The sequence below is a fragment of the Balaenoptera physalus genome (assembly GCF_965194825.1).
Source record: "Balaenoptera physalus genome assembly, chromosome: 2".
Taxonomy (NCBI): Eukaryota; Metazoa; Chordata; class Mammalia; order Artiodactyla; family Balaenopteridae; genus Balaenoptera; species Balaenoptera physalus.
The window spans coordinates 100,947,207-100,975,146 of record NC_138883.1 but is presented as its reverse complement, the minus strand read 5'-3'; the positions used below and the strand labels follow the sequence as shown (position 1 = coordinate 100,975,146).

The 27,940-nt window shown below is 39.9% G+C and overlaps 1 protein-coding gene and 1 long non-coding RNA gene across 4 annotated transcripts in view; one reads left to right on the top strand and one right to left on the bottom strand.

The window, feature by feature from the left end:
* Positions 1–27,940, bottom strand: part of LOC309654371 — a 350,754-nt gene that overhangs the window by 109,541 nt on the left and 213,273 nt on the right. The gene's annotated exons all lie outside the window — the stretch shown is intronic.
* DNAAF4 (dynein axonemal assembly factor 4) overlaps positions 1–27,940 on the top strand; it is a 118,128-nt gene that overhangs the window by 29,770 nt on the left and 60,418 nt on the right. The window contains exons 1-4 of one of the 3 annotated variants that reach the window (XM_082446903.1): positions 1,708–4,021; positions 4,203–4,374; positions 4,770–4,917; positions 9,114–9,247. In XM_082446903.1, coding sequence (XP_082303029.1) covers positions 3,834–4,021; positions 4,203–4,374; positions 4,770–4,917; positions 9,114–9,247 — 642 coding nt within the window. In that variant the 5' untranslated portion in view covers positions 1,708–3,833. Of the gene's footprint in view, positions 1–1,707; positions 4,022–4,202; positions 4,375–4,769; positions 4,918–9,113; positions 9,248–27,940 lie in introns of those variants that run through there. The other 2 variants (XM_082446905.1, XM_082446904.1) reach the window with 2 other exon arrangements.

Here is a 27,940-nt window from a genome sequence, read left to right as displayed (position 1 = left end):
TTTTCATTTTGTTCAGCTTTTTACTTGTTGGGACGGAGTGGTGACTTCCAAGCTCTGTACATGCCAGATCAGAAACTAGAAGCACTTAAAATTTTTTGAAAAAACTGATATGCTAAAACAAGTCTAATAGGAAAAATCATTGAGATCTATACTTTGTAAATGTCAATCTAAGATATTTGGGCCAAAAATAAAAGGAAAAGTATAAACGGATAGTTCACACTGTCTACATGAGCTCTACCTATATATTCTTGTCTAGCTGTAAATCACATTGTGTTTTTCTAAAGCGCAAATTTAAAATAGTAAAATAGCTAATGCATTTAAAACCTAGTACCTAGATTTTGCTCTTGAAAGCTATTCCCCATTAAAAAGAACTAATGGTTCTTGGAGAACGACTGATTCCCTTTCCTAGAGGAGAAAAAAAAAAGGAAAAAAATTCAAAGTGGGTCTAAATCATTTTTCTTCCAAGAATAAAGGATTTTGAAAGGCTTAAAAAAGTTCTGGGGTGGTGTTAAAAAAGTCATAAATCAACCTTTCCCAATGGCCAAATTTGACAGTTTGACCATCAAAAAATAAACAAATTTTAGTTAATTCATTTTAGGTGAAGAATAATAAATCAGATTTAATTTTTGCTTCATAATGTACATTTTCACTCCCTAAGAGCCTCACAATACATAAGGAGAAAATAAGGACCCTTCTCTATTATAGAGCTTGTTTTTAAAAATTTTACTTTAATTTTGTAATATTTGTTACATAAAAAGTAATAGATATTTGTATATGTACGTTATGAATCAAAAGATGAATAAGGCAAATCCATCACCAAAATTAGAGAGGGAAAAAAACTGGCAATTTCTTTGATGGTCTCTGATGGCATGCTTTGTTGTAATGAACAAAATCAAACAAAAAATAATTTGGGGTGTTCTCTCGATTTTCCTAGGGAACCAGCCAATAGGACCTGGACCTCCTGTCTTCCAGTGGGAGGGGCTGCATCTGACGCAGCTTGCCAGGGTACTAGTAATTTTTTTCTTCCAACTAAATCTTTCCATGTGAATCAAGGTCTCCAGATATTGGGTAGCTGGCTTTCACAGATAAGTCTTATAAATAGTTTGCACCTAAACCAAGATTGCCTGGGTCCCAATAACTTCCCTCCCGAAAATGTTCCTTTCATGTTTGCCCTATAAGAAGGGAGAACAGCAAGGGGATGGAATTCCTCTCCTGTAATGCAGAGCTACACTGCAGATCGAGCATAGTGCTCTGGCCCCAGTGTGCTTCTCCTTGGGATGATGGGAGAATGGGGAAACCTGTGTTTTTTCTTGGCTTTGTAAGTTTCTCCTTTCATTCATTAAAACCTAGCTCTTAACCTAGTGGGTCACAGACTTTGATATGTATCAGCATTACCTGGTGGGCTTGTTAAAACACAGATTGCTGGGCCTCAGTTCCAGATTATCTGGTTCAGCAGGTCTGGAGTGGGGTCTGGGAATTTGCATTTCTAGCAAGTCCCCAGATGATGCTGATATTGTTGTCAGGGGACCACACTTTGAGAAACTTTGTCTTAATTCATGCAGTGTGTCTGTGTAGAAATCAGCTTTTCTGGCTACCACAAAGGGTGTCATTTGCAAGACTTTCACCTAGGAGTTAACCATTACCCTTTCTTACACCTTAACTTTCCTTTATAGTTGTACCACATATGTACAGATAGGAATCCTTAACCAACAGATTTGGTTTTCATTATTTTCAAGTTTTATAAAAATGGCATTGTTCCTTAAGGGTCTTATAAGACTTGCTTTTTTCCACTCATCCATCCAGTGTAAAGTAAAATTAATTCATTTTTACTGTTGTATGATATTCTTTTGTATGAATATACCTATTGATAGATATTTGGCTTGTTTTTAGGTTTTTGCTAGAAGCTGCTATGAACAGTTACTTCTTTACCCAATCATAGAGTTACCCTCCCCTTAAGAAAGGACCCAATCTAGAGGAAACCCTCCCTCCCTTAGATCTTCCCTCCAGTTCTGACACCCCCTTACTGAGACACTCAATGTGCTGTGTGCTCAATGACTAAATAAACTCAACTTGTTCAACTACAGGTGCCCCTGTGGTCTTTGACTGAAGGGCATTGAAAAAATATATATCTTGCCATTCTTTATTGTGCCTTTTGGTGAGCACCAGCTCTTAATTTTAGTTCAAGTTTTCAATCTTCTTCCTTTAAGGTAAGTGCTTTTGATGTCATACTTAAGAAATCCTTTCTTACTCCAAGATCATACAAACACACATGCGTATTTGTGTATGTGTATATATAAAATATATATATATGTTTTAAGCTTGTATGTCTTTAGTTCATCTGAAATTCATTTTTGTGTGTGACACCATATGCATGTAGAGAGCCAATCCCATTTTTTCCCATATGGTGACCATTTCTCCTAGCACCCAATGTATTCAATAGTCATTCCTTTCTTTGCTTTTCCCCATTTATGTGCACAGTCACTTTTGCCATATATCAAATTTCCATCCACACTCGGGTTAGATTAAGATTTTTTGATTTTTAAATCTAATAGGAAACACAGATTAAGACTTTTAAGACTGAATTAGTTTCAAGGCTTGTGAAACACTTTTTAGGTAAGTACCTGTCTTGAAACAATGTATAAAGATTAATGGTGTTTTAAATTGGTATCAGCTGATGTAACGATTCAGCAATAAAACTGATCAAGTTTTTTTAAAAAAAGATATAATTCACTCAGAGTGTAAAAAGTTTCATAAGACTGGTAGTCAGGAGAACAATTTCACCACAGAGGTTTGTATGTGCTTAACAAAATGATTGCTAACGAATTTTTCTGAAACTCCCAAACAGAACAAAGTATCCTTTTTATTTTCTATACATACATTGTATCACTTGTGTTTTTATGTAGCGGCAGAATCTACACTTTAACATTTTATGTAACAGGAATGCATAAACTCTGTCTTTTGAAGACACAGGAGAGTTTGAAACAAAATGGTAAAAGTAGGAATTGAACACAAGGGGGAAAAAATGCCAAAAGCAACATAAAAAAGAATCTACAGGATTGTTAGGTTTCTCCGATTAGGAAGACAAGGGAAAAGAAGTCTAACATGGCCCCAGTATTCAAAGTTACAGAACCTTGAGATGATGAACAGCTGACAAAATTAGGTAAGGTAGTGAGGGGTGCTCTGTTTGGGGGGTAAAAGATGATTTTTTTTCCTCCCAATGTCTGCTGCTCCTTAGCTTTCCTCAAGGACTTATTCAGGAGCTTTTAAATTTGTATTAATGACTTCCAAAAGTAAAATGTTAAAAAATCCCCATTCCTAGGTGGCAAATAGTTTGTAGATGGTTAATTTTCATGTCCTTTTTTTTTTTTTTTAACATCAAATTCCAGTAATTTATAAACTGTGTCTCCAGAAAGCATCCCAAGGAAAGAACATTGGAATGGGAGTTATGGGGTCAGGATCTTAATCACAGTTCAGCCACTAATCCATGTGGCAATGGGGTTGGGTATGTGGATCTCAGATTCCTTAAATACTGCATGTGGGAAGACCACATGATCTTCAAGTTTCCTCTCAGCGCTAAAGTTACAAGTCTCCTTAAACAACTGTAAAACATATCCGTGTCAATTCAACTTATCCTACAGTTGAGTTGCAGCCAAGCATTCGCCAGATGAGTCATACGGTCGTTTCTCCCCAGTTCTCAAACCAAGGAGCGAACCCTACCTACATGCTTGTGACGGGCTTACGGTTGATAGGATTTTAAGGACTACAATAGTACAGGCAAGCTCCTAGGCCAGAACGTCAGTATAAGCAGGAAATTTCCAAAACAGGAACACCAAATGGTGCTAACTTCTACAGCCTCCGTCAGAACAAACAAAAGGCCAGGGCTGCAATGGCGCGTGGACATCGCACCTGCTTCTCGCGGGTCACGCTTTCCCACATCCTTTTCTGCATTTTCAAGCGTGAAGCTCTTTTCTTGCTTAAGCGGAAGTGGGTCTGCTACTTCGCAGATTCGCTTGGACTGCGGGTAAGAGATAAGACCTTAGGCAACGGTAACGCTCCCGCCAGGGGCGCCCAAGCAGCAGCGAGTGGAGTCCGCAGATCGACCGCAGTGGCGCGCCCGGGGCACGCTGGGAACGGCGGGGGGAGGAGGCCACGGCCCGGCCTGACCCGGAAGGGCTGGCCTGTGGTAACCCCGGCTTCCCTAGCAACCGAGCGGGCGCGCGTCCTCCCCAGCCTCTCCGGACGCCTCCCGGGATGCCCCTGCAGGTTAGCGACTACAGCTGGCAGCAGACGAGGACTGCGGTCTTCATTTCTGTGCCCCTCAGAGGCGTCAGCGTCAGGGACGCCGACGTGTTCTGCACGGAAAACTATCTGAAGGTAGGAAAGCGAGTCGTGCCTGCCGGGGGTGGGGGTGTTGGGGGGCCGGGGGTGTGGTCCGAAGCGGCTGCAAGGGCGCGGCTGTGGACATGCACAGGCGCGTCCTTGCAGATAAGCGTCCTAAAATTTTAGTCCTATTAAGAATAAAACAAAGCAAAACAAACAAAACAAAATACGGATCCCATACAGGTGACACCTCGTCTGTAGACAGATGTCACCAGGTCAGAGATTATTTTATCCAGGACTTCCTCATATGCCGTGCTTTTATCGTGACCTGGAATAAATTTATAGCAGGAATTTAAGAAAATGATTTTGGCCTCTATCACTTATTTCTTAACGGGTGTGTCTTTCATTTGTGTAACTAAATTGACTTCCGTTTTCCCCCTTCTGAATAGGTGAACTGCCCTCCATTTTTATTTGAGGTGTTTCTCTATGCTCCCATAGACGATGAGAGCAGCAAAGCCAAGATTGGGAATGACACTATTGTTTTCACTTTACACAAAAAAGAAGCGGCCATGTGGGAGACCCTTTCTCTGTCAGGTGGTAAGTTCTTTACTAAAAGACATTCAGCTGGTTGTGCTTTTCTTTTTTTTTTTTAAGATTGATTGATTGATTGATTGCTATGTTGGGTCTTCGTTTCTGTGCTAGGGCTTTCTCTAGTTGCGGCAAGCGGGGGCCTCTCACTATCGCGGCCTCTCTTGTCGCAGAGCACAGGCTCCAGACGCGCAGGCTCAGTAGTTGTGGCTCACGGGCCTAGTTGCTCCGCGGCATGTGGGATCTTCCCAGACCAGGGCTCGAACCCGTGTCCCCTGCATTAGCAGGCAGACTATCAACCACTGCGCCACCAGGGAAGCCCTGGTTGTGCTTTTTATACTTTATACCATTTAAAAATTTCTCTTTTGAAATTTATGTTGCTATTTTAGGAAAACGAAATAGACACATAGCATGATTTAAAAGAGTTAGTGCTTCAGCTGCCTCTTAAAATAAATCACCTAATTCCTGAGTAATCTAATTACTCAAAAATTAGAGTCCATTGATACTAGCTTTTAAAGGTTGTGGGCTCCTATCTTCAGGGGATAAGGCCTCCCAATATGGCCTTTATTTAGCACTCATTTTGTATTAGGCATTAGTTCATCTGTTAATCCTCACAACAATCTATCACTTAGGTACCCCCCCCTCTTTTTTTAAGGTGGGGCTACTGAGGCACAGAAGGGTTGAGTAATTGCCAAAGGTCACACAACTAGTAAGTGGCAGACTAGAAGTGGAGTCTTAGCAGTTTGACTCTAGAGCAGTGTTTCACCTACGGAACTTTTACAGAATACAGATGTCTGAATCTCACCCTAGACCAATCAAATCAGTTTCTGGGAGTGAGACTGAGACCTAGGTACTGGTAGTTTTTAAAATGCTTTTTGGGAATTATAATGTACAGTCCAAGTTGAGATCCCCCATTCTCTGTACTCTTAATCAGTACTCTATTCTTCTGCCAAGATCAGCTTTGTGGGTCAGTAATTGCCCTATACTGCTTTAGCTCTGTTATCTTCCTCCCTGATCTAGTTGTCATGTTTTCTTGTGTTTTCTATCTACTGCCTGAAATTTCTCTTAGGTCTTTGGTGTTAAGCCTTGAGTTGGGACTATTGAGAATGGGGAAATTGCAGCCATTCTTTATATTAATGTTTTCTTGGTATCTTTCTGTGAAATTTAATTTTTTAATACCTAGGACCAGGTGGAATTTTTCTCTAAAATGTGGTATTCAGCTCAGAAAATACTGGTTAAGTTAGGTTACCATAGCCAGTTTACTTTAGTTCTTTATTGAGTCCCAGAATAACTGAGGAGTTTTTAAAAACCAGATACCTGCTCTCCTACCCCTGCCTTCCTTTTTGATTCAAGTCTGAGATGGGGCCTGGGAATATGTCATGAAACACACCCAGGGTGTTCTGACTTCGTACCTAAGATTAAATGTAAATACTTTGATTTATTTCAGCTGTTGTTGATAATCTTAATTTTGAAGTTAGATGGGACCAGAACCATCATCTATTAGAATGGCTTCTTTTAAAATAAACAGATTGGGGGTTGAGAACTCCCCAGGTGATTATGATGCCTGGCCAGGTTTGAGAACCACTGACTTAAGTGTGTGTGTGTGTGTGTGTGTGTGTGTGTGTGTGTGTGTGTGTGTGTGTGTGTCTTGATTTCCCCAGGTAACGTTTTGTCCACCAACTTTTTAGGCTCTAAAGAAGAGTCATATCTGTAAACCTGTTACTTTCCCCTGTTTCTGACATGAAACACTTTCTTCTCTGTCAAATTCCCTTCTTAAACTGGTTGGCCACCTTATCCAGGAGTGGGAAGGGAATTTTCTAATCATAACCTTCCTCTCTGATTTAGATATCTGCTTTCATTGCACAGGTGCTTGAGTCTTCTCTTTCATGGTTATATGGTCAATGATTCCAAATTTTGACCATTTAAACTAAGGGTTGGCAAACTTTTTCTGTAAAGGACCTGAGAGTATTTTGGATTTTGTGGGCTATGTGGTCTGTGTCACAATTACTCAGCTCTGTTATTGCAGCACAAAAGCAGCCATAGACAATAGGTATTTATTGACGCTGAAATTTCAATTTATTCTAATTTGTATATGTCATAAAGTATTACTATTCTTTTGATTTTTTCAACTATTTAAAACTGTAAAAATTATTCTTAGCTTATGTGCTGAAAGAAATCAGGGAGCAGATTGGGTTTGACCGTAATTTGCCAGTTAGACTAATCAAAACAGTCTTAAAACTAACTTATATAACAAGTAATGAACATCGATTTTACTTCAGAAACCAGGTTTGAGATTCTTTTAGAAGTCAAACTCAGTTTCACATGCAATTCAGTGAAATTGTTTAACAATCTTTTTTTCACATGCAGTATTGTGGAGCTCCAGTCTATACTCCAAGCCTGCCTCCCTCATTATTCAAAACATACTTGCTCCATTTTTTTCTGAAGTTCCTTCTTGATCCATTTTTCATTTCTTTTAGATGTGGAGCATTTCACTTGGAAACTTGATTTTCTTTTAATTATTTCTGCCCCTGAAACTGGTCCAACTGTCTGCCACTCTGTTACTAAACAGGAAGTGGTTTGGGGAGAGACTTCTGAACTAATTTCAGTCCTAATTCCCAGCCAAGATCTTGGATGGGTAAAAATTCCATACTTTTTACTTATTTTTAACTGAAATTAATATTTCCTTCAACTATGAATGTAGACAACAAACAACAGTAGTGTCAATAAAAATCACAAATATGTTCATATCACAGGTACCTCTATCTTTTATATGTACTACTTTGAAATTATAGTATTTATTAGACATTTTGCTATGTATTATTTAATGCATTAATAAAGAAACACATACTTGTATATCACAAATTTATTTTTTAATATTTTGTGTTTTAATATAACTAGTTTTCTTTGTGTATTTTTTCATATATTTTAAAACACTATGAAGGTGTGTATAAAGCTTTACTAGTCATCCCTCCACTCCTGCCCTTCTTATCACTCCCCTACTTCACACTCTCCTCCCAAGTTTCCTCTCCCCTCCTGTTTTTTTTTTCTTCAAAGTCTAGATCCCTTCCTTATGCTTCTTCCCCTAAGATAATTTACCCCCTAATGGATCACAGCCTGCAGTTTCTAAAATACTGAGTGACTGAATAAAAAATAATTGTGAATGGTAAAGTCTGTATATAACATGTCATGTTACTTTGTCATTTTTACTAAGGCTGGCTCTGTACTCTTCATATGTATCACTATAAATCACCATTTATATTTTTGAAGGTGATTGATTATATCAGATGGTCTCAACCCATCTTCTCTTCTAGGAGACCCCCCAGAGATGATTTATTGTGATCAGGTTTACAAGCAAATAGTTCTAGTTTCTCAACAGAGAGAGAGAGAGGAGAATAAATGTGTTCTCTTTCCTCCCATCTTGTCCCCTCCGGCTCCCTTTCCCTCTCCCCCTCCCACTCATTCCACACTCCTCTCTCTCCCTCTTGTGACCCTCTCTTCCTCTCCCTCCCCTCTCTCCATCCTCATTCCCTCTCTTATTTCCCCTCTCCATTGTTTCTCTTCTCTCTTATTCATATCCTCACTCTCTGTCTCTCTCTCTCTCTCTGTTTGTCTATCTCTCTCAGTGCACAAAGGCATTCTTTTTTTAAATTTTATTTGTTTATTTATTTTTGGCTACATTGGGTCTTCGTTGCTGCGCGTGGGCTTTCTCTAGTTGCGGCGAGCAGGGGCTGTTCTTTGTTGTTGTGTGCAGGCTTCTTATTGCGGTGGCTTCTCTTGTTGCGGAGCACGGGCTCTAGGCGCGGGCTTCAGTAGTTGTGGCACATGGGCTCAGTAGTTGTGGCTCTTAGGCCCTAGAGCACTGGCTTAGTAGTTGTGGTGCACGGGCTTAGTTGCTCCACGGCATGTGGGATCTTCCCAGACCAGGGCTCGCACCCATGTCCCCTGCATTGGCAGGCGGATTCTTAACCACTGCGCCACCAGGAAAGTCCCAAGGCATGCATTCTTTACTAATTCATTACTATTACAGTTACTTGCTTACCTTTTAATATTAGCTTCTTGGCCAGTTTAATATTGGGAAATGTTTTCACTTCTCCATGTGAAGTTGGGTCCAAAAACATCTTATCCCAGATCAGTATGTAAGCAGTTTCTCCTAAGTAAAACAAATTCATCATGATCCTAATTTATTGATATTCCTTATGTTTTAGTTGACAAAGAGATGATGCAAAGAATAAGGGAGAAATCTATCCTACAAGCACAAGAAAGCGCAAAAGAAGCTATGGAAGCAAAAGCTGGGGCAAGGCGGGAAGATCAAAAATATACACTAAATGTCATGATGAAGGTAAGTTGCAGATTGATAGGAAAGTCCTTTAATTAAAGATATATTAATTGCACTGATAATTTGTTGCAACCACTGTACTTCCTCACCTTTTTTGTTCATACTTTGGTTACAGGCCTTGCTGTGTTATGTAGGCTATCTACTATTAATGTGTATTTCTGAAAATCTGTATGAAAGTTGAGAGTATAAGGTTGAACAATAGATTTACTTGTTTGAGGGAAAATGTTCTATTTCCTGGGGAATAAAACAGTTATAAGGTTTTATGCTGTAAGTGTTTTACTTCTTTTTTAATCTTGGAATTATTGGACATGATTATTTAAAACAAGAAAAGCATGGGTTTAACACTAAATATTGACCAATTAATATCTTTTAACTGTTGAGCCTTTCAAGTTAAATCTTTAATCAGCAATATATTTTTTGAGATATAATTCACATACCATACAGTTCACCCATTACAGGCTTACAATTCAGTGGTTTTTAGTATATTTAGAGTTGTAAAACTATCACCACAATCAATTTTAGAACATTTTCATCACCCCAAAAAGAAACCCTGCACCCATTAGCAGTCACTCCCCATTCCTGCGAACCCCTAGCCCTAGACAACCACCCATCTACTTTCTATCTCTATAGGTTTACCTATTCTGACTAATTTTTACAGATAATTTCCCATCTCAAATTCTCTTTTTTGACATTTTGAAATGATTAAGGAATCTATAATAAGCATTATCTCATCAAGAGTCCTATGGACTCATGACTGTTCTTTTGCATTTGGATCACTAGTATTGTTTTTATAATCAACAGTTCATAATTCCAAAGATTTCTCTGCTTCTTTTATCATTTTTACTTGACTTCTAAATATCACCAATTGTTAATATACTTTGTTTTTTACTTAATAATTGAACACGTGGTCATCCGTCCAAAGATTTCTGCTTTCTGTATACTTGATGAGTTCCACCTTTTCTTGATCATGTTATCACTACTATCAAACTTTGGATCTTACCATTTTCCTGAATTTTAAAAACTAAAAGCAAAATACTATAAAATTTGTGGCAACAGTTAAGTATTTACTGAACTAATAAAATAGTTAAACAATGGCACACACACTGCTGCATTGGTAAATATAACGAAGCTGAACAGTTGATTGGCAGGCAGCACTACAATGCTGTACCTTGAAGTTATTCATCTACTGACATATGAAAGCCTGACTTTGGTAGTATTTGGAAAGGTGCTTTAGGGGCATTAGTATATAAAGGATGAAGCTATAGATCACATTGAAGTGATAGAACCTATGAAAGTCTATACCCTATACTACAAACTATTCATTTTGTCTGTCTCTTTCCCTGAGCAGTGTTGAGAGTTGAGACTACATTTTCTTTCATCCTTATCATAGCAGTTGCCAAGTAAATAGTAGGTGCTCAAACAGTTGAATGAATTAATGTGAATATATTGTTCGAGTACCCTATAACCATAGTACACTTCTATTCTGGTGGATACATGTAGCTATTTTTACTCTGTCCAATATTAGACACCATTCAGAAAACAGCAAAAAAGAATTTTGATGTTCCATTAAGAGCAAATGAAGAGATATGATGACAAAAGGCAACTCCCTATTAGCTTAAACCATAAATTAGCTTAAAACTTGAATTACATATACCACAAAATAATAGGTTTTTTTTAGTAGTAACCTTTTCTTTTTAAAATTAATTAATTAATTAATTTATTTATTTATTTTTGGCTGCGTTGGGTCTTTGTTGCTGCACGCGGGCTTCTCCCTAGCTGCGGCGAGCGGGGGCTACCCTTTGTTGCAATGTGTGGGCTTCTCACTGCGGTGGCTTCTCTTGTTGCGGAGCACGGGCTCCAGGTGCATGGGCTCAGTAGTTGTGGCTTGTGGGCTCTAGAGCACAGGCTCCGTAGTTGTGGCTCACGGGCTTAGTTGCTCTGCAGCATGTGGGATCTTTCTCGACCAGGGCTCGAACCCGTGTCCCCTACATTGGCGGGTGGATTCTTAACCACTGCGCCACCAGGGAAGCCCTAGTAGTAACCTTTTAAAAATAATTAGCAGGGCTAGTGCTAAGACTCACTGTGTTAGTTTGCTATGCTGTATAGTATAAGTCTGCTTGGGCTACCGTAACAAAATACCAAAGAGTGGATGACTTAAACAACACACATTTATTTTCTCACAGGTCTAGAGCCTAGAAGTCTCAGATCAAGGTCCAGTGGGGTTGGTTTCTGGCTTGCAGATAGCTGAGAGAGAGAAAAAAATCTCTGGTGTCTCTTCTTATTAAGAAACTAATCCTATTGTATCAGGGCCCGACCCTTATGACCTCATTTAACCTTAATTACTCCTCAGCAGCCCATTTCCAAATGGGAGTTAAAGCTTCAACATATCTGGGGGGACACAAACATCTAGTCAATAACACTGTATAAAAACTATCCAAAATTTAGTAGCTTAAAACATTTATTTTCTCACGATTCTATATGTTGGTCAGGCTGTTCTTGTGGTCTGAGGTTGGCTTGGTTGTGGCTGGAAGTTCTAGGATGGCCTCACTCACATATTTAGAGCCTTGCCAGGGAAAGCTGAGCCCCTCTCCATGTGGTATTTCATTCTCCCAGAGGCTAGCGCAGGCTTCTTTACTTCATAGTTAGTGTTCCTGGTAGCAAGAATGGGAAAGCCCTAAGGCACAAGTGCTTTTAAAACCTCTGCAGTGGGAAAGCCCTAATGCACAAGCCCTTTTAAAGCCTCTGCTGTGTCACATTTGCCAGTGTCCCATTAACCAAATGTCCCATATATCCAAGCCCAGATTAAGGGTTAGAGAAATAGACTGCACCTTTTCTAGGAAAGAAAGATTAAGTCACATTGCAAAGGGGCATGCATATAGTTATGGGAGGAACTTGTGGTCATTTTACAACTTAGTTGGAATTGAAAATATTAGGATTTAAACAGTAAAGATAATTTGATTGATCTAGCAGGAAAAGTTCCGCGATAGAGCAGTAAATCCAAGCTCTGACTCCATCTCTCTGCAGCATCCTTAGCACTGCTTTTTCTTTGTGTCTGCTTCATCCTTAGGCTGATAGGGAGATGATCCACATCTTCACCTAAGCAGGGGCCAGCGGGAGACAGGCTGTCTATTCTGTTGGCTCTCTTTCAAGCCCCATAAAACAATTGCTTTAGGTATTGTAGAATGATATTTCAAATGGTAATCACTTTTACACATGTTCGAATAAATCTTTACTTCAAGTCTGTTGCTTCCAACTTGGTTTACTGCATCCACTTCTCATTATCTTTGCTGCTGATGTATCATTCATTAGCAGACATTTATTGAATACTGTGAAAGGTACTGAGACAGAGCTGAACAAATCAGTCTTCACTTTCCGTTTACTCATAGTATAGAGAGGGTGACAGACAAGAAAAAACAAAGATTACACCATAGTATGCATAAGAAGTCATGGGCAGATGAAGGGAAAACACTGGCAAAAGATTAGTATCTCAGTCTGAGAGGCTGGTCAGGAAATACGAAGCAATGTTGTTTGTGCTGAATACTGGAGAATAAGCCACAGTTACCTGGGGATAAATGGGAAAATGACGTTACAGTTAGTTTGGATAAGTGCCTGACAGAGTTTGGCACAGCGAGGAACATTTGTTGATCAGAAATAAAATCTTGATATTTAGAAAAATCTCCTGAAGGGAACTCTTTAGGAATTTTCAGCAAGAATCCCAAAATAATTGGGTTTGTGTTTTGGAAAGCTCATTCTGGGGAATGAGTTTGAGAGGTTGCAGGGTGGAGGCAGAGCTTTTGTATTCTTAAGACGAAAGGATTTTGAACATATTTATATGTTGAAGAAAGAAGCCAGTAAAGAGCGAGAGATTGATAATATAACCAAGAGAGAGGATTGATGATGAAGCAGTTGTTTTTTGTGGTGGGATGAAGGTTGGAACAGGTGAAAAAATTAAATCTTAGGTAATAGGGGATATTTTATCTTTTGACCCTAACGGGCAGAAGTAAAGAATTACTAAGCATTTGGAAAATTCTTAGAGACACAGATAGTTAAAGTAACCCTTTGTTTCCTTGGTGAAGGTAGCAAGGTCATCTACCCAGAGCGTGAATTTAGGTGGGGTAGGAGTGATTAATGAAAAGTTGGAATATTCATGGCAGACCAATCTGAAACATGCTTTTTTTCCCCCCTCTTTATTTTGGACTGCTATTGCCTACTTTTCCTGTTTTCTTCACTCTTTTGTTTTGTAGGTTGCCTTCTTCTATTTTGAATTTTTTGGTTTTATTTTGTTTTATTTTCTACTTTAGGGGACCCCATTTCCCACTAATTTTTAAACTAAACAGGTGAAATTTGAAGTGCTTTCTTCTGCTATTCTTTTCTTAAAGTTGAAACCCAGAAACTTTAACTGTAAAACAACTTTGCCCGATCATGCAGATGAGGTATGAGTTGCTTTCTAGAGTTGTCTAGATTATACTATAGGGCCTTTAAAAAGCCCTTATCAGTGAAACCACATGCCCTGTTTATTAGAAGCATGTATAACTAAGGGATAGAAAGGCCACAAGTAACTACTTGCTCATTTTTTATTCTATGCAATTGTAAATGTGATTGTTTTGTTTATTTATTTATTTATTTGGCCGCATGGCTTATGGGATCTCAGTTCCCTGGCCAGGGACTCAACCGGGGTCACAGCAGTGAAAGTCCGGAATCCTAACCACTAGGCCCCCAGGGAACTCCTGTAAATGTGATTGTTTTTTAAATTTCTCTTTCTGATAGTTCATTGTTAATTTATACAACTGCAACAGATTTCTGTATGTTAAATTTATATTCTCCAACTTTACTGAATTCATGTATTCTAATAGTTTTTTGCTGGCATCTTTAGGATTTTCAATATATAGTATCATGCCATCTGCAAACAGTAACGGTTTTACTTCTTCCTTTCCAGTGTGGGTTCATTTTATTTCTTTTTCTGGTCTGGTTGCTATGGCTAGGAATTTCCATACTATGCTGAATAAAAGTGGCAAGAGTGGGCATCCTTGTCTTGTCCTGATCTTAGAGGAAATGGTTTCAGCTTTTTACCATTGAGAATGACGTTGTCTCTAGGTTTGTCATATATGGCCTTTATTATGTTGAGGTATGTTCTCTCTACACCCACTTTGTGGACAGTTTTTTTTTTTTTTTTTTTACATCTTTATTGGAGTATAATTGCTTTACAATGTTGTGTAGTTTCTGCTGTATAACAAAGTGAATCAGCTATACGTATACATATATCCCCATATCCCCTCCCTCTTGCGTCTCCCTCCCACCCTCCCATAAAGCACTGAGCTGATCTCCCTGTGCTATACGGCTGCTTCCCACTAGCTGTCTATTTTACATTTGGTAGTGTATATGTGTAAATGCCACTCTCTCACTTCATCCTAGCTTACCCTTCCCCCTCCCCGTGTCCTCAAGTCCATTCTCTACATCTGTGTCTTTATTCCTGTCCTGACCCTAGGTTCTTCAGAACCTTTTTTTTTTTTTAGATTCCATATATATGTGTTAGCATATGGTATTTGTTTTTCTCTTTCTGACTTACTTCACTCTGTAGGACAGACTCTGGGTCCATCCACCTCACTACAAATAACTCAATTTCATTTCTTTTTGTGGCTGAGTAATATTCCATTGTATATATGTGCCACATCTTCTTTATCCATTCATCTGTCGATGGACACTTAGGTTGCTTCCATGTCCTGGCTATTGTAAATAGTGCTGCAATGAACATTGTGGTACATGACTCTTTTTGAATTATGGTTTTCTCAGGGAATATGCCCAGTAGTGGGATTGCTGGGTCATATGGTAGTTCTATTTTTAGTTTTTTAAGAAACCTTCATACTGTTATCCATAGTGGCTGTATCAATTTACATTCCCACCAACAGTGAAAGAGGGTTCCCTTTTCTCCACACCCTCTCCAGCATTTATTATTTGTAGATTTTTTGATGATGGCCATTCTGACCATTGTGAGATGATACCTCATTGTAGTTTTGATTTGCATGTCTCTAATGATTCTTGATGTTGAGCATCCTTTCATGTGTTTGTTGGCAATCTGTATATCTTCTCTGGAGAAATGTCTATTTAGGTCTTCTGCCCATTTTTGGATTGGGTTGTTTGTTTTTTTGATATTGAGCTGCATGAGCTGTTTGTATATTTTGCAGATTAATCCTTTGTCAGTTGCTTCGTTTGCAAATATTTTCTCCCATTTGAGGGTTGTCTTTTCGTCTTGTTTATGGTTTCCTTTGCTGTGCAAAAGCTTTTAAGTTTCAGTAGGTCCCAATTGTTGTTTTTTTTTAAATTTCCATTTCTCTAGGAAGTGGGTCAAAAAAGATCTTGCTGTGATTTATGTCATAGAGTGTTCTGCCTATCTTTTCCTCTAAGAGTTGTATAGTGTCTGGCCTTACGTTTAGGTCTTTAATCCATTTTGAGTTTACTTTTGTGTATGGTATTAGGGAGTGTTCCAATTTCATTTTTTTTTTTTTTTTTTTTTTTTTTGGCTGTGTTGGGTCTTCGTTTCTGTGTGAGGGCTTTCTCCAGTTGCGGCGAGTGGGGGCCACTCTTCATCGCGGTGCGCGGGCTTCTCACTATCGCGGCCTCTCTTGTTGCAGAGCAGAGGCTCCAGACGCTCAGGCTCAGTAGTTGTGGCTCACGGGCCCAGTTACTCCGCGGCATGTGGGATCTTCCCAGACCAGGGCTCGAACCCGTGTCCCCTGCATTGGCAGGCAGATTCTCAACCACTGCGCCACCAGGGAAGCCCCCAATTTCATTCTTTTACCTGTAGCTGTCCAGTTTTCCCAGCACCATTTATTGAAGAGGCTGTCTTTTCTGCATTGTATATTCTTACCTCCTTTATCAAAGATAAAGTGACCATATGTTTGTGGGTTTATCTCTGGGTTTTCTGTCCTCTTCCATTGATCTATATTTCTGTTTTTGTGCCAGTACCACACTGTCTTGATTACTGTAGCTTTGTAGTATAGTCTGAAGTCCAGGAGCCTGATTCCTCCAGCTCTGTTTTTCTTTCTCAAGATTGCTTTGGCTATTTGGGGTCTTTTGTTTTGTTTTGTTTCCATACAAATTGTGCAATTTTTTGTTCTAGTTCTGTGAAAAATGCCAGTGGTAGTTTGATAGGGATTGTATTGAATCTGTAGATTGCTTTGGGTAGTATAGTCATTTTCACAATGTTGATTCTTCCAATCCAAGGACATGGTATATCTCACCATCTGTTTGTATCATCTTTAATTTCTTTCATCCGTGTCTTTTATTTTTCTGCATACAAGTCTTTTGTCTCCTTAGGTAGGTTTATTCCTAGGTATTTTATCCTTTTTGTTGCAGTGGTAAATGGGAGTGTTTCCTTAATTTCTCTTTCAGATTTTTCGTCATTAGTGTATAGGAATACAAGAGATTTCTGTGCATTAATTTTGTATCCTGCTACTTTACCAAATTCATTGATTAGCTCTAGTAGTTTTCTGGTAGCATCTTTAGGATTCTCTATGTATAGTATCATGTCATCTGCAAACAGTGACAGTTTTACTTCTTCTTTTCCGATTTGGATTCCTTTTATTTCTTTTTCTTCTCTGATTGCCGTGGCTAAAACTTCCAAAAGTATGTTGAATAATAGTGGTGAGAGTGGGCAACCTTGTCTTGTTCCTGATCTTAGAGGAAATGATTTCAGTTTTTCACCACTGAGAACGATGTTGGCTGTGGGTTTGTCATATATGGCCTTTATTATGTTGAGGTAAGTTCCCTCTATGCCTACTTTCTGGAGGGTTTTTATCATAAATGGGTGTTGAAATTTGTTGAAAGTTTTTTTCTGCATCTATTGAGATGATCATACGGTTTTTATCCAATTTGTTACTATGGTGTATCACATTGATTGATTTGCGTATGTTGAAGAATCCTTGCATTCCTGGGATAAACGCCACTTGATCATGGTTTATGATCCTTTTCATGTGTTGTTGGGTTCTGTTTGCTAGTATTTTGTTGAGGATTTTTGCATCTATGTTCATCAGTGATGTTGGCCTGTAGTTTTCCTTTTTTGTGACATCTTTGTCTGTTTTTGGTATCAGGGTGATGGTGGCCTTGTAGAATGAGTTTGGGAGTGTTCCTCCCTCTGCTATATTTTGGAAGAGTTTGAGAAGGATAGGTGTTAGCTCTTCTCTAAATGTTTGATAGAATTCACCTGTGAAGCCATCTGGTCCTGGGCTTCTGTTTGTTGGAAGATTTTTAATCACAGTTTCAATTTCAGTGCTTGTGATTGGTCTGTTTTTATTTTCTATTTCTTCCTGGTTCAGTCTCAGAAGGTTGTGCTTTTCTAAGAATTTTCCATTTCTTCCAGGTTGTCCATTTTATTGGCATAGTGTTGCTTGTAGTAATCTCTCATGATCCTTTGTATTTCTGCAGTGTCAGTTACTTCTCCTTTTTCATTTCTAATTCTGTTGATTTGAGGCTTCTCTCTCTTTTTCTTGATGAGTCTGGCTAATGGTTTATCAGTTTTGTTTATCTTCTCAAAGAACCAGCTTTTAGTTTTATTGATCTTTGCTATTGTTTCCTTCATTTCTTTTTCATTTATTTCTGATCTGATCTTTATGATTTCTTTCCTTCTGCTAACTTTCGGGGGTTTTTTTGTTCTTCTTTCTCTGATTGCTTTAGGTGTAAGGTTAGGTTGTTTATGTGAGATTTTTCTTGTTTCTTGACATAAGATTGTACTGCTGTGAACTTTCCTCTTAGAACTAACTGCTTTTGCTGCATCCCATAGGTTTTGGGTCATCGTGTTTTCACTGTCATTTGTTTCTAGGTATTTTTTGATTTCCTCTTCGATTTCTTCAGTGATCTCTTGGTTATATAGTAGTGTATTTTTAGCCTCCATGTGTTTGTATTTTTTACAGTTGTTTTTACTGTAATTGGTATCTAATATCGTAGCATTGTGGTCAGAAAAGATACTTGATACGATTTCAATTTTCTTATATTTACCAAGGCTTGATTTGTGACCCAAGATATGTTCTATCCTGGAGAATGTTCCATGAGCACTTGAGAAGAAAGTGTATTCTGTTGTTTTTGGATGGAATGTCCTATACCTATCAGTTAAGTCCATCTTTTTTAATGTGTTATTTTAAGCTTGTGTTTCCTTATTTATTTTCATTTTGGATCAACTGTCCATTGGTGAAAGTGGGGTGTTAAAGTCCCCTACTATGATTGTGTTACTGTCAATTTCCCCTTTTATGGCTGTTATCATTTGCCTTACATATTGAGGTGCTCCTATGTTGGGTGCATAAATATTTCCAATTGTTATATCTTCTTCTTGGATTGATCCCTTGATCATTATGTAGTGTCCTTCTTTGTCTCTTGTAATAGGCTTTGTTTTAAAGTCTGTTTTGTCTGATATGAGAATTGCTACTCCAGCTTTCTTTTGATTTCCATTTGCATGGAATATCTTTTTCCATTCCCTCACTTTCAGTCTGTATGTGTCCCTAGATCTGAAGTGGGTCGCTTGTAGATAGCATATATATGGGTCTTGTTTTTGGATCCTTTCAGCCAGTCTGTGTCTTTTGGTTGGAGCATTTAATCCTTTTACATTTAAGGTAGTTACTGATATGTATGTTCCTGTTACCAGTTTCTTAATTGTTTTGGGTTTGTTATTGTAGGTATTTTCCTTCTCTTGTGTTTCCTGCCTAGAGAAGTTCCTTTAGCATTTGTTGTAGTGCTGAATTCTCTTAGCTTTTGCTTGTCTGTAAAGGTTTTAATTTCTCCGTTGATTCTGAATGAGATCCTTGCTGGGTAAAGTAATCTTGGTTGCACGTTTTTCCCTTTCATCACTTTAAATATGTCCTGTCACTCCCTTCTGGCTTGCAGAGTTTCTGCTGAAAGATCAGCTGTTAACCTTATGGGGATTCCCTTGTATGTTACTTGTTGCTTTTCCCTTGCTGCTTTTAGTATTTTTTCTTTGTATTTAATTTTTGATAGTTTGATTAATATGTCTTGGTGTGTTTCTCCTTGGATTTATCCTGTATGGGACTCTCTGTGCTTCCTGGACTTGATTATTTCCTTTCCCATATTAGGGAAGTTTTCCACCATAATCTCTTCAGATATTTTCTCAGAGCCTTTCTTTTTCTTTTCTTCTTCTGGGACCCATATAATTCGAATATTGGTGTGTTTAATATTGTCCCAGAGGTCTCTGAGAGTGTCCTCAATTCTTTTCATTCTTTTTTCTTTATTCTGCTCTGCAGCAGTTATTTCCACTATTTTATCTTCCACATCACTTATTCGTTTTTCTGCCTCAGTTATTCTGCTATTGATTCCTTCTTGAGAATTTTAAATTTCATTTATTTTGATGTTCATCATTGTTTGTTTGCTCTTTAGTTCTTCTGGGTCCTTGTTAAATGTTTCTTGTATTTTCTCCATTCTATTTCCAAGATTTTGGATCATCTTTACTTTCATTACTCTGAATTCTTTTTGAGGTAGACTGCCTGTTTCCTCTTCATTTGTTTGGTCTGGTGGGTGTTTGCCTCGCTCCTTCATCTGCTGTATGTTTTTCTGTCTTCTCATTTTTCTTAACTTACTGTGTTTGGGGTCTCCTTTTCGCAGTCTGCATGTTTGTAGTTCCTGTTATTTTTGGTGTCTGCCCCCAGTGGGTAAGGTTGGTTCAGTGGGTTGTGTAGGCTTCCTGGTGGAGGGGACTGTTGCCTGTGTTCTGGTGGATGTAGCTGGATCGTGTCTTTCTGGTGGGCAGGACCGCGTCTGGTGGTGTGTTTTGGGGTGTCTGTAAACTTATTATGATCTTAGGCAGCCTCCCTGCTAATGGGTGGGGTTGTGTTCCTGTCTTTCTAGTTGTTTGGCCTGGGGTGTCCAGCACTGGAGCTTGCTGGTCATTGAATGGAGCTTGGTCTTAGCGTTGAGACGGAGATCTCTGAGAGAGCTCTCGCTGATTGATATTACCTGAGGCTGGGAGGTTTCTGGTGGTCCATTGTCCTGAACGCGGCTCTCCCACCTCAGAGACTCAGGCCTGACACCCGGCTGGAGCACCAAGACCCTGTCAGCCACACAGCTGAGAAGAAAAGGGAGAAAATAAAAGAAATAAACAAAAAATAAATAAAGTTATTAAAATAAAAAATAAAAAAATTATTGAAATTAAAAAATTTAAAAAGTAATAAAAAAAAAGTGAGCAACCAAACCAATAAACAAATCCACCAATGATAACAAGCCCTAAAAAACTATACTAAGATAAGCATAACAATCAGAAACTAGTCAGTTGCATATAGCAAACCCCAAGTCTACAGTTGCTCCCAAAGTCCACAGCCTCAATTTTGGGATGATTTGTTGTCTTTTCAGGTATTCCACAGATGCAGTGTACATCAAGTTGATTGTGGAGATTTAATCTGCTGCTCCTGAGGCTGAACGGAGAAACTTTCCCTTCTCTTTTTTGTTCACACAACTCCTGGGGTTCAGCTTTAGATTTGGCCCCGCCTCTGCATGTAGGTCACCCTCTGGCATCTGTTCTTTGCCTAGACAGGAGGGGGTTAAAGGAGCACCTGATTAGGGGGCTCTGGCTCACTCAGACCAGGGGGAGGAAGAGGTATGGAATGCGGGGCGAGCCTGCAGTGGCAGAGGCCGGCGTGACATTGCAGCAGCCTGAGGCGCACCGTGTGTTCTCCCGTGGAAGTTGTCCCTGGATCACGGGACCCTGGCAGTGGTGGGCTGCACAGCCTCCTGGGAAGGGAAGTGTGGATAGTGACCTGTGCTTGCACACAGGATTCTTGGTGGCTGCAGCAGCAGCCTTAGTGTTTCATGCCTGTCTCTGGGGTCCGCACTGATAGCCGCAGCTCGCGCCCATCTCTGAAGCTTGTTTAGGCGGTGTTCTGAATCTCCTCTTCTCATGCACCCTGAAATAACGGTCTCTTGACTCTTAGGCAGTTCCAGACTGTTTCCCGGACTCCCTCCCGGCTAGCTGTGGCGCACTAGCCCCCTTCAGGCTGTGTTCACGCAGCCAACCCCAGTCGTCTCCCTGGGGTCTGACCTCTGAAGCCCAGGCCTCAGCTCCCACCCCCCCCACCCACCCCTGCAGGTGAGCAGACAAGCCTCTTAGGCTGGTGAGTGCTGGTCAGCACCGATCCTCTGTGTGGGAGCCTCTCTGCTTTGCCCTCTGCACCCCTGTTGCTGCACTCTCCTCCGTGGCTCTGAAGCTTCCCCCCCGCCCACACCCTGTTTTCACCAGTGAAGGGGCTTCCTAGTGGGTGGAAACTTTTCCTCCTTCACAGCTCCCTCCCAGAGGTGCAGATCCCATCCCTATTCTTTTGCCTCTGTTTTTTCTTTTTTCTTTTGCCCTACCCAGGTACGTGGGGAGTTTCTTGCCTTTTGGGAAGTCTGCGGTTTTTTGTTTTGTTTTGTTTTGTTTTCTAATTTATTTATTTATGGCTGTGTTGGGTCTTCGTTTCTGTGCGAGGGCTTTCTCTAGTTGTGGCAAGCGGGGGCCACTCTTAATTGCGGTGCGCGGCCCTCTCACTATTGCGGCCTCTCTAGTTGTGGAGCACAGGCTCCAGACACGCAGGCTCAGTAATTGTGGCTCACGGGCCCAGTTGCTCCGTGGCATGTGGGATCTTCCCAGACCAGGGCTCGAACCTGTGTTCCCTGCATTGGCAGGCAGACTCTCAACCACTGCGCCACCGGGGAAGCCCAAGTCTGAGGTCTTTTGCCAGCATTCAGTAGGTGTTCTGTAGGAGTTGTTCCACATGTAGATGTATTTTTAATGTATTTGTGGGGAGGAAGGTGATCTCCATGTCTTACTCCTCTGCCATCTTGAAGGTCCTCCCCTGTGGACAGTTTTTATCATAAATAGATGTTGAATTTTGTTGAAAGCTGTCTGTGCATCTCTTGAGATGATCTTATGATTTTTGTTATTCAATTTGTTAATGTGGTGTGTCACATTGATTGATTTGTGGATATTCTTGCATCCCTGGGATAAATCCCACTTGATCATGGTGTTTGATCCCTTTAATGTATTGTTGGATTCAGTTAGCTAATATTTTGTTGAGGATTTTTGCATTTGTGTTCATCAGTGATACTGGCCAGTAATTTTCTTTTTTTGTGGTGTCTTTGTCTGGTTTTGGTATCAGGGTGATGCTGGCCTCATATAATGACTTCAGATGCATTCCTCCCTCTTCAGTTTTTTGGAGTGGTTTGAGAAGCATAGATGTTAACTTTTCTTTAAATGTTTGGTAAAATTCACTTGTGATACTGTCTGGTCCTGTACTTTTGTTTATTGCGAGTTTTTAAAATTAATAATTTCAATATGAACCGAATTGGTCTGTTCATATTTGTATTCTTTCTTGATTCAGTCTTGGGAGATTTTACGTTTCTAAGAATTTATCCATTTCCTTTAGGTTGCCCATTTTATTGATGCATAACTGTTTGTAGTAGTCTCTTATGATACTTTGTATTTCTGTGGTGTCAGTTTTAACTTATCCGTTTTCATTTCTGAGTTTATTTATTTGGACCCTCTCTTTTCTTGATCTGTCTGGCTAAATGTTTATCAATTTTATCTTTTGAAAGATTCAGCTCTTAGTGTCATGGATCTTTTCTGTTGTTTTTTAGTCTCTTTCATTTATTTCTGCTCTGATCTTTATTTTTTCTTTCTTTCTACTTTGGATTTTATTTGTTCTTCTTTTTCTAGTTCTTCAGTTTTAAGATTAGTTTGTTTACTTGAGATTTTTCTTGTTTTGTGATGTAGGCTTGTATCGCTGTAAACTTCCCTCTTTGAACTGCTTTTGCTGCATACCATAGATTTCGGATCATTGTGTTTCTGTTTTCATTTGTCTCCAGGTATTTTTTGATTTCCCATTTGATTTCTTCAGTGACCCATTGTTTGTTCAATAGCATATTGTTTAGCCTCCATATGTTTGTGTTTCTTGCAGTTTATTTTTTATAGTTGACTTCTAGCTTCATAGTGTTGTGGTCAGAAAAGATGACTGATATGATTTCAGTCTTCTTAAATTTATTCAGACCTGTTTTGTAGCCTAGCATGTGATCTGTCCTGGAAAATGTTCCATGTGTACTTGAAATGTTTATTCTGCTGTTTTTGGCTGAAATGTTCTATGTATAAATATATATCTATTAAGTCCATCTGATCTAATGTGTTATTTAAGGCCAGTATTTCCTTATTGATTTTTTTTGTTTGTCTGAATGATCTATTGATTTAAGTGGGGTGTTGAAATATGCTACTTTTACTGTGTTAATGTCAGTTTTTCCCTTTATGTTTGTTCATATTTGCTTTTTGTATTTAGGTGCTCCTATGTTGAGTGAACATATATTTACAATGGTTATATCTTCTTGTTGGATTGATTCCTTTATCATTATGTTAAGTTCTTCTTCATCTCTTGTTACAGTCTTTGTTTTAAAGTCTATTTTGTCTGATATGAGAATTGCTACTCCAGCTTTCTTTCCATTTCTATTTGCATGAAATACCCTTTTCCATTCCCTCACTTTCAGTCTGTTTTTAGCTATGAAGTGAATCTCTTGTTGGCAGCATATAGATGGGTCTTGTTTTTGTACATATTCAGCCACTCTGTGCCCTTTGATTGGTGCATTTAGTTCATTTACATCTAAAGTTACTATTGATAGGTATGTACTTATTGCCATTTTATTAATAGTTTTGGGGTTGTTTTTGTAGTTGTTTTAAAAAATTTATTTATTTATTTTTGGCTGCGTTAGGTGTTCGTTGCTGTGCGTGGACTTTCTCTAGTTGCAGCGAGTGGCGACTACTCTTCGTTGTGGTGCGCGGACTTCTCATTTTGGTGGCTTCTCTTCTTGCGGAGCACGGGCTCTAGGTGCACGGGCTTCAGTAGTTGTGGCAGGCGGGCTCAATAATTGTGGCTCGCGGGCTCTAGAGCGCAGACTCCGTAGCTGTGGCACACGGGCTTAATTGCTCTGCAGCATGTGGGATCTTCCCGGACCAGGAGTCAAACACGTGTCCCCTGCATTGGCAGGCAGATTCTTAACCACAGTGCCTCCAGGGAAGTCCCTGTAGTTATTTTTTGTTCCTTTCTTATTCATTTGCTCTCTTCCCTTGTGATTTGATGTCTTTCTTTAGTGTTATGTTTGGATTCCTTTCCCTTTTTTGTGTTTCTATTATAGATTTTTGGTTTGTGGTTACCATGAGGTTATATATAGTAACCTGTATATGTATGTGATTGTTTTTAGCTCTCCCTCCCCCCACATTTAATGCTTTTGACATTATCTTTTACATCTTTTTGTTTTGTGTATCCTGTAACTATCTATTGTGGATATAGATGATTTTACTACTTTTGTCTTTTAACCTTTCTACCAGCTTTATAAGTGGTTGATCTACTACCTTTACTGTATATTTGCCTTTACCAGTGAGGTTTTTTTTCTTTCATAAATCTCATATTTCTAGTTCTGCTCTTCTCTCTTTTGCTTAGAGAAGTCCCTTTAACATTTCTTGTAAAGCCAGATTAGTGGTGCTGAACTCTTTGCTTTTGCTTGTGTGTAAAACTCTGTATCTCTCTTTCAAATCTGAATGATAGCCTTACCATGTATTCTTGGTTGTAGGTCTTTCCCTTTCATCACTTTAAATATATCGTGCCACTCCCTTCTGGCCTGCGAAGTTTCTACTGAAAAGTCATCTAACAGTCTTATGGGAGCTCCCTTGTATGTAACTAGTTGCTTTTCCCTTGATGCTTTTAAGATTCTCTCTTTATCTTTAATTTTTGCCAATTAATTACAGTGTGGCTTGGTGTGGACCTCGTCAGACTGATGTTATTTAGGACTCTGTGCTCCATAGACCTGGATGTCTGTTTCCTTTCCCAGGATAGGGAAATTTTCAGCCATTATCACTTCAAATAAGTACTCTGCCCCCTACTCTCTCTCTTCTCCATCTGGGACCTCTATCAGGCGATTGTTTGTATGCTTGTTGTACTAGAGGTGTTTAAGACTGTCCTCATTTTTTTAAAATTCTTTTTTCTGTTCAGCTTCGGTGATTTCTACTACTTTGTCTTCCAGTTCGATGATCCATTCCTCTGTATCATATAATCTACTGTTGATTCCTTCTAGTGTATTTTTTATTTCAGTTATTGTACGCATCAGCTCTGTTTGGTTCTTCTTTATATTTTCTGGCTCTTTGTTAAACTTCTCACTATGGTCATTCATTCTTCTCCTAAGTTCATTGAGCATCTTTATGATCATTACCTTAAATCCTTTATTGGGTAGATTGTTTGTCTTCACTTTGCATAGTTCTACTTCTGGAGTTTTATCTTGTTCTTTTGTTTGGAACATGTCCTTTGTTGCTGCATTTTGCCTAATTCTTTGTGTTTACAGTAGGTTTCCTACATACAAACGAGTTCCATTCTGAGAGCGTATTCATAAGTCCAATTTTTTCGTAAGACCAACAAAGTTAGCCTAGGTACCCAACTAACAATCGGCTATATAGTACTGTACTGTAATAGGTTTATAATACTTTTCACACAAATAATATATAAAAAACAAAAAAGAAAAATAAAGAAAACATTTTTAATCTTACCATACAGTACCTTGAAAAGTACAGTAGTACAGTACAACAGCTGGCATACAGGGGCTGGCATCGAGTGAACAGGCAAGAAGAGTTACTGACTGGAGGAGGGAGAGGAGGTGGGAGATGATGGGGCTAAAGGATCGTCAGCAATAGGAGATGGAGGGCAAGCTGCAGTTTCACTCATGCCTGACATTGATGGCAGAGGTTCTGGTTCTTTGCTGGATTCAATTCTATCTACCCTCTTGAAAAAAGGTTCCAGTGATTTCTGGGTAGTAGCTCTTTTTTTTCTCATCATGGATGACATGGTGGCACTGGATTGCATTCTGAACAGCTGCTGCAACCTTTGTGTACTGTTCTACATTCAGGTCCTGTGCCTCAAAAACTAACAGTGCCTCCTCAAATTAAGAAAATCCCCTTGCCATTTCTTGCATCGTGAATCTCTTCAGTTCTTCAGTTACTTCTTCCTCTTGTCTCTCTTCATACTTTCTCTGGGCCACTGCTTCTTTGTCACCACCACTGCTTTTATGCTTGCTTTTGGACACCCTGGGCTTGAAATAAAGATACTGTACAGTATTGTATTCTATACAGTACTGTACAGTAAAGTACACAAAAACACAACCACTGTAACGGATGCACGCACGTGACAACGTACGCCAGGCATGTGAACTAACTCACGTGATTGGACATGCGAACGCATGTTTGCATCTTTGAAAGTTCTCAACTTGAAGGTTCATATGTAGGGGACTTATTAAGTAGGTCATTTATATTTCCCGATCATGGAGAAGTGGGCTTGTGTAAAAGATGTCCTGGGACTTCCCTGGTGGTCCAGTGGTTAAGACTCTGTGCTCCCAATGCACAGGGCCTGGGTTCGATCCCTGGTCAGGTAACTAAATCCCACATGCTGCAACTGAAAATCCTGCACGCTGCAACAAATATCCTACACACGGCAATGAAGATTCCCACCTGCCGCAACTAAGACCTGATGCAGCCAAATAAATAAATTAATTAATTAATTAATATTAAAGATAAAATAAAAGACATCCTATGGGGCTCAGCAACATACTCCCCTTGTGTCACCATAGCTAGATGATCTAGGGGTGCCCCCTATGTGACTAAGTGGGCCCTTCTGTTGTGGCAGGGCCAATTACTGTGGGCATGCTGGTAGAGAGGGCTGGCCCCTGTCCCTGTTGGCTGCTAGGCCCTTCCTCATGAAGCGGCAGTCAGCTGATTATGGGCAGAGCTGGGTCTTGGCATGGTTGGATGCATGGCTTGGGCTGTCCCGGGGTTTGTGCCAGCCGGAGTGGGGCCAGGTCCCAGCAAGGCTGTCTGTGGGCAGGGCGTCCTGGAGCAGCTGGCTGCAGAGCCTAGGTGTCTTAGGATTGGTGCTGCCTGCTGGAAGGTGGGGGTGAATCCTGGGGGATCCTGGGTCTTGTGTCAGCCCACGGGTGGGGGGTACCAGATCCTAAGGTGGCTGGCTGGGAGGCTGTGGAGCCAAGGCTGGTACCCGCCCACTAGTGGAGAAAGCTAGGTCTCCTGTGCAGTTGGCTGCTTGACCTTAGGTGTCCTGGTACTGGTGCTGATAGACTGGTGGACAGGTAAGCCTCCTGCAATAATAAACTAGAGGGAGGACTCCAAAATGTTACCGGCACCAGTGTTCTCATGGTAGAACAAGCTCCCCAGAATGGCTGCTGCCCATGTCTTTATCTCCAGGAGGAGTCCAAGTTGCTTCCTGGCTCTCTGGAAGGCTTTCCAATATCAGCAAGTGGGTCTGACCTAAGCTCTTTTCACATTATTGCCTCTGCTAGGTCTTGGAGTGTGTGAAATTTTGCATACTCCCTTTAAGAGTAGAGTCTGTTTCCTACAGCTCTCCAGCTCTCCTGCGCAAAATCCCCACTGGCCTTCAAAGCATCATGTTCTGGGGGCTTGTCTTTGTGGTGCAGGACCCTTGGGCTAGGGAACCCGATGTGGATTTGGACCCTTCTCTCCTTGGGAAGAACATTTGCAACTGTGTTTATCCTCGTGTTTGTGGGTTGCCTGCTGGAGTTGTGGGTCTTGACCATAGGTCTCCACCCCTTTTACCTGTCTCATGGTTCCTTCTATATATTTTTAGTTGTAGAAAATCTTTTCTGTTAGTCTTTAGGTCCTTTCTCATCCATAAT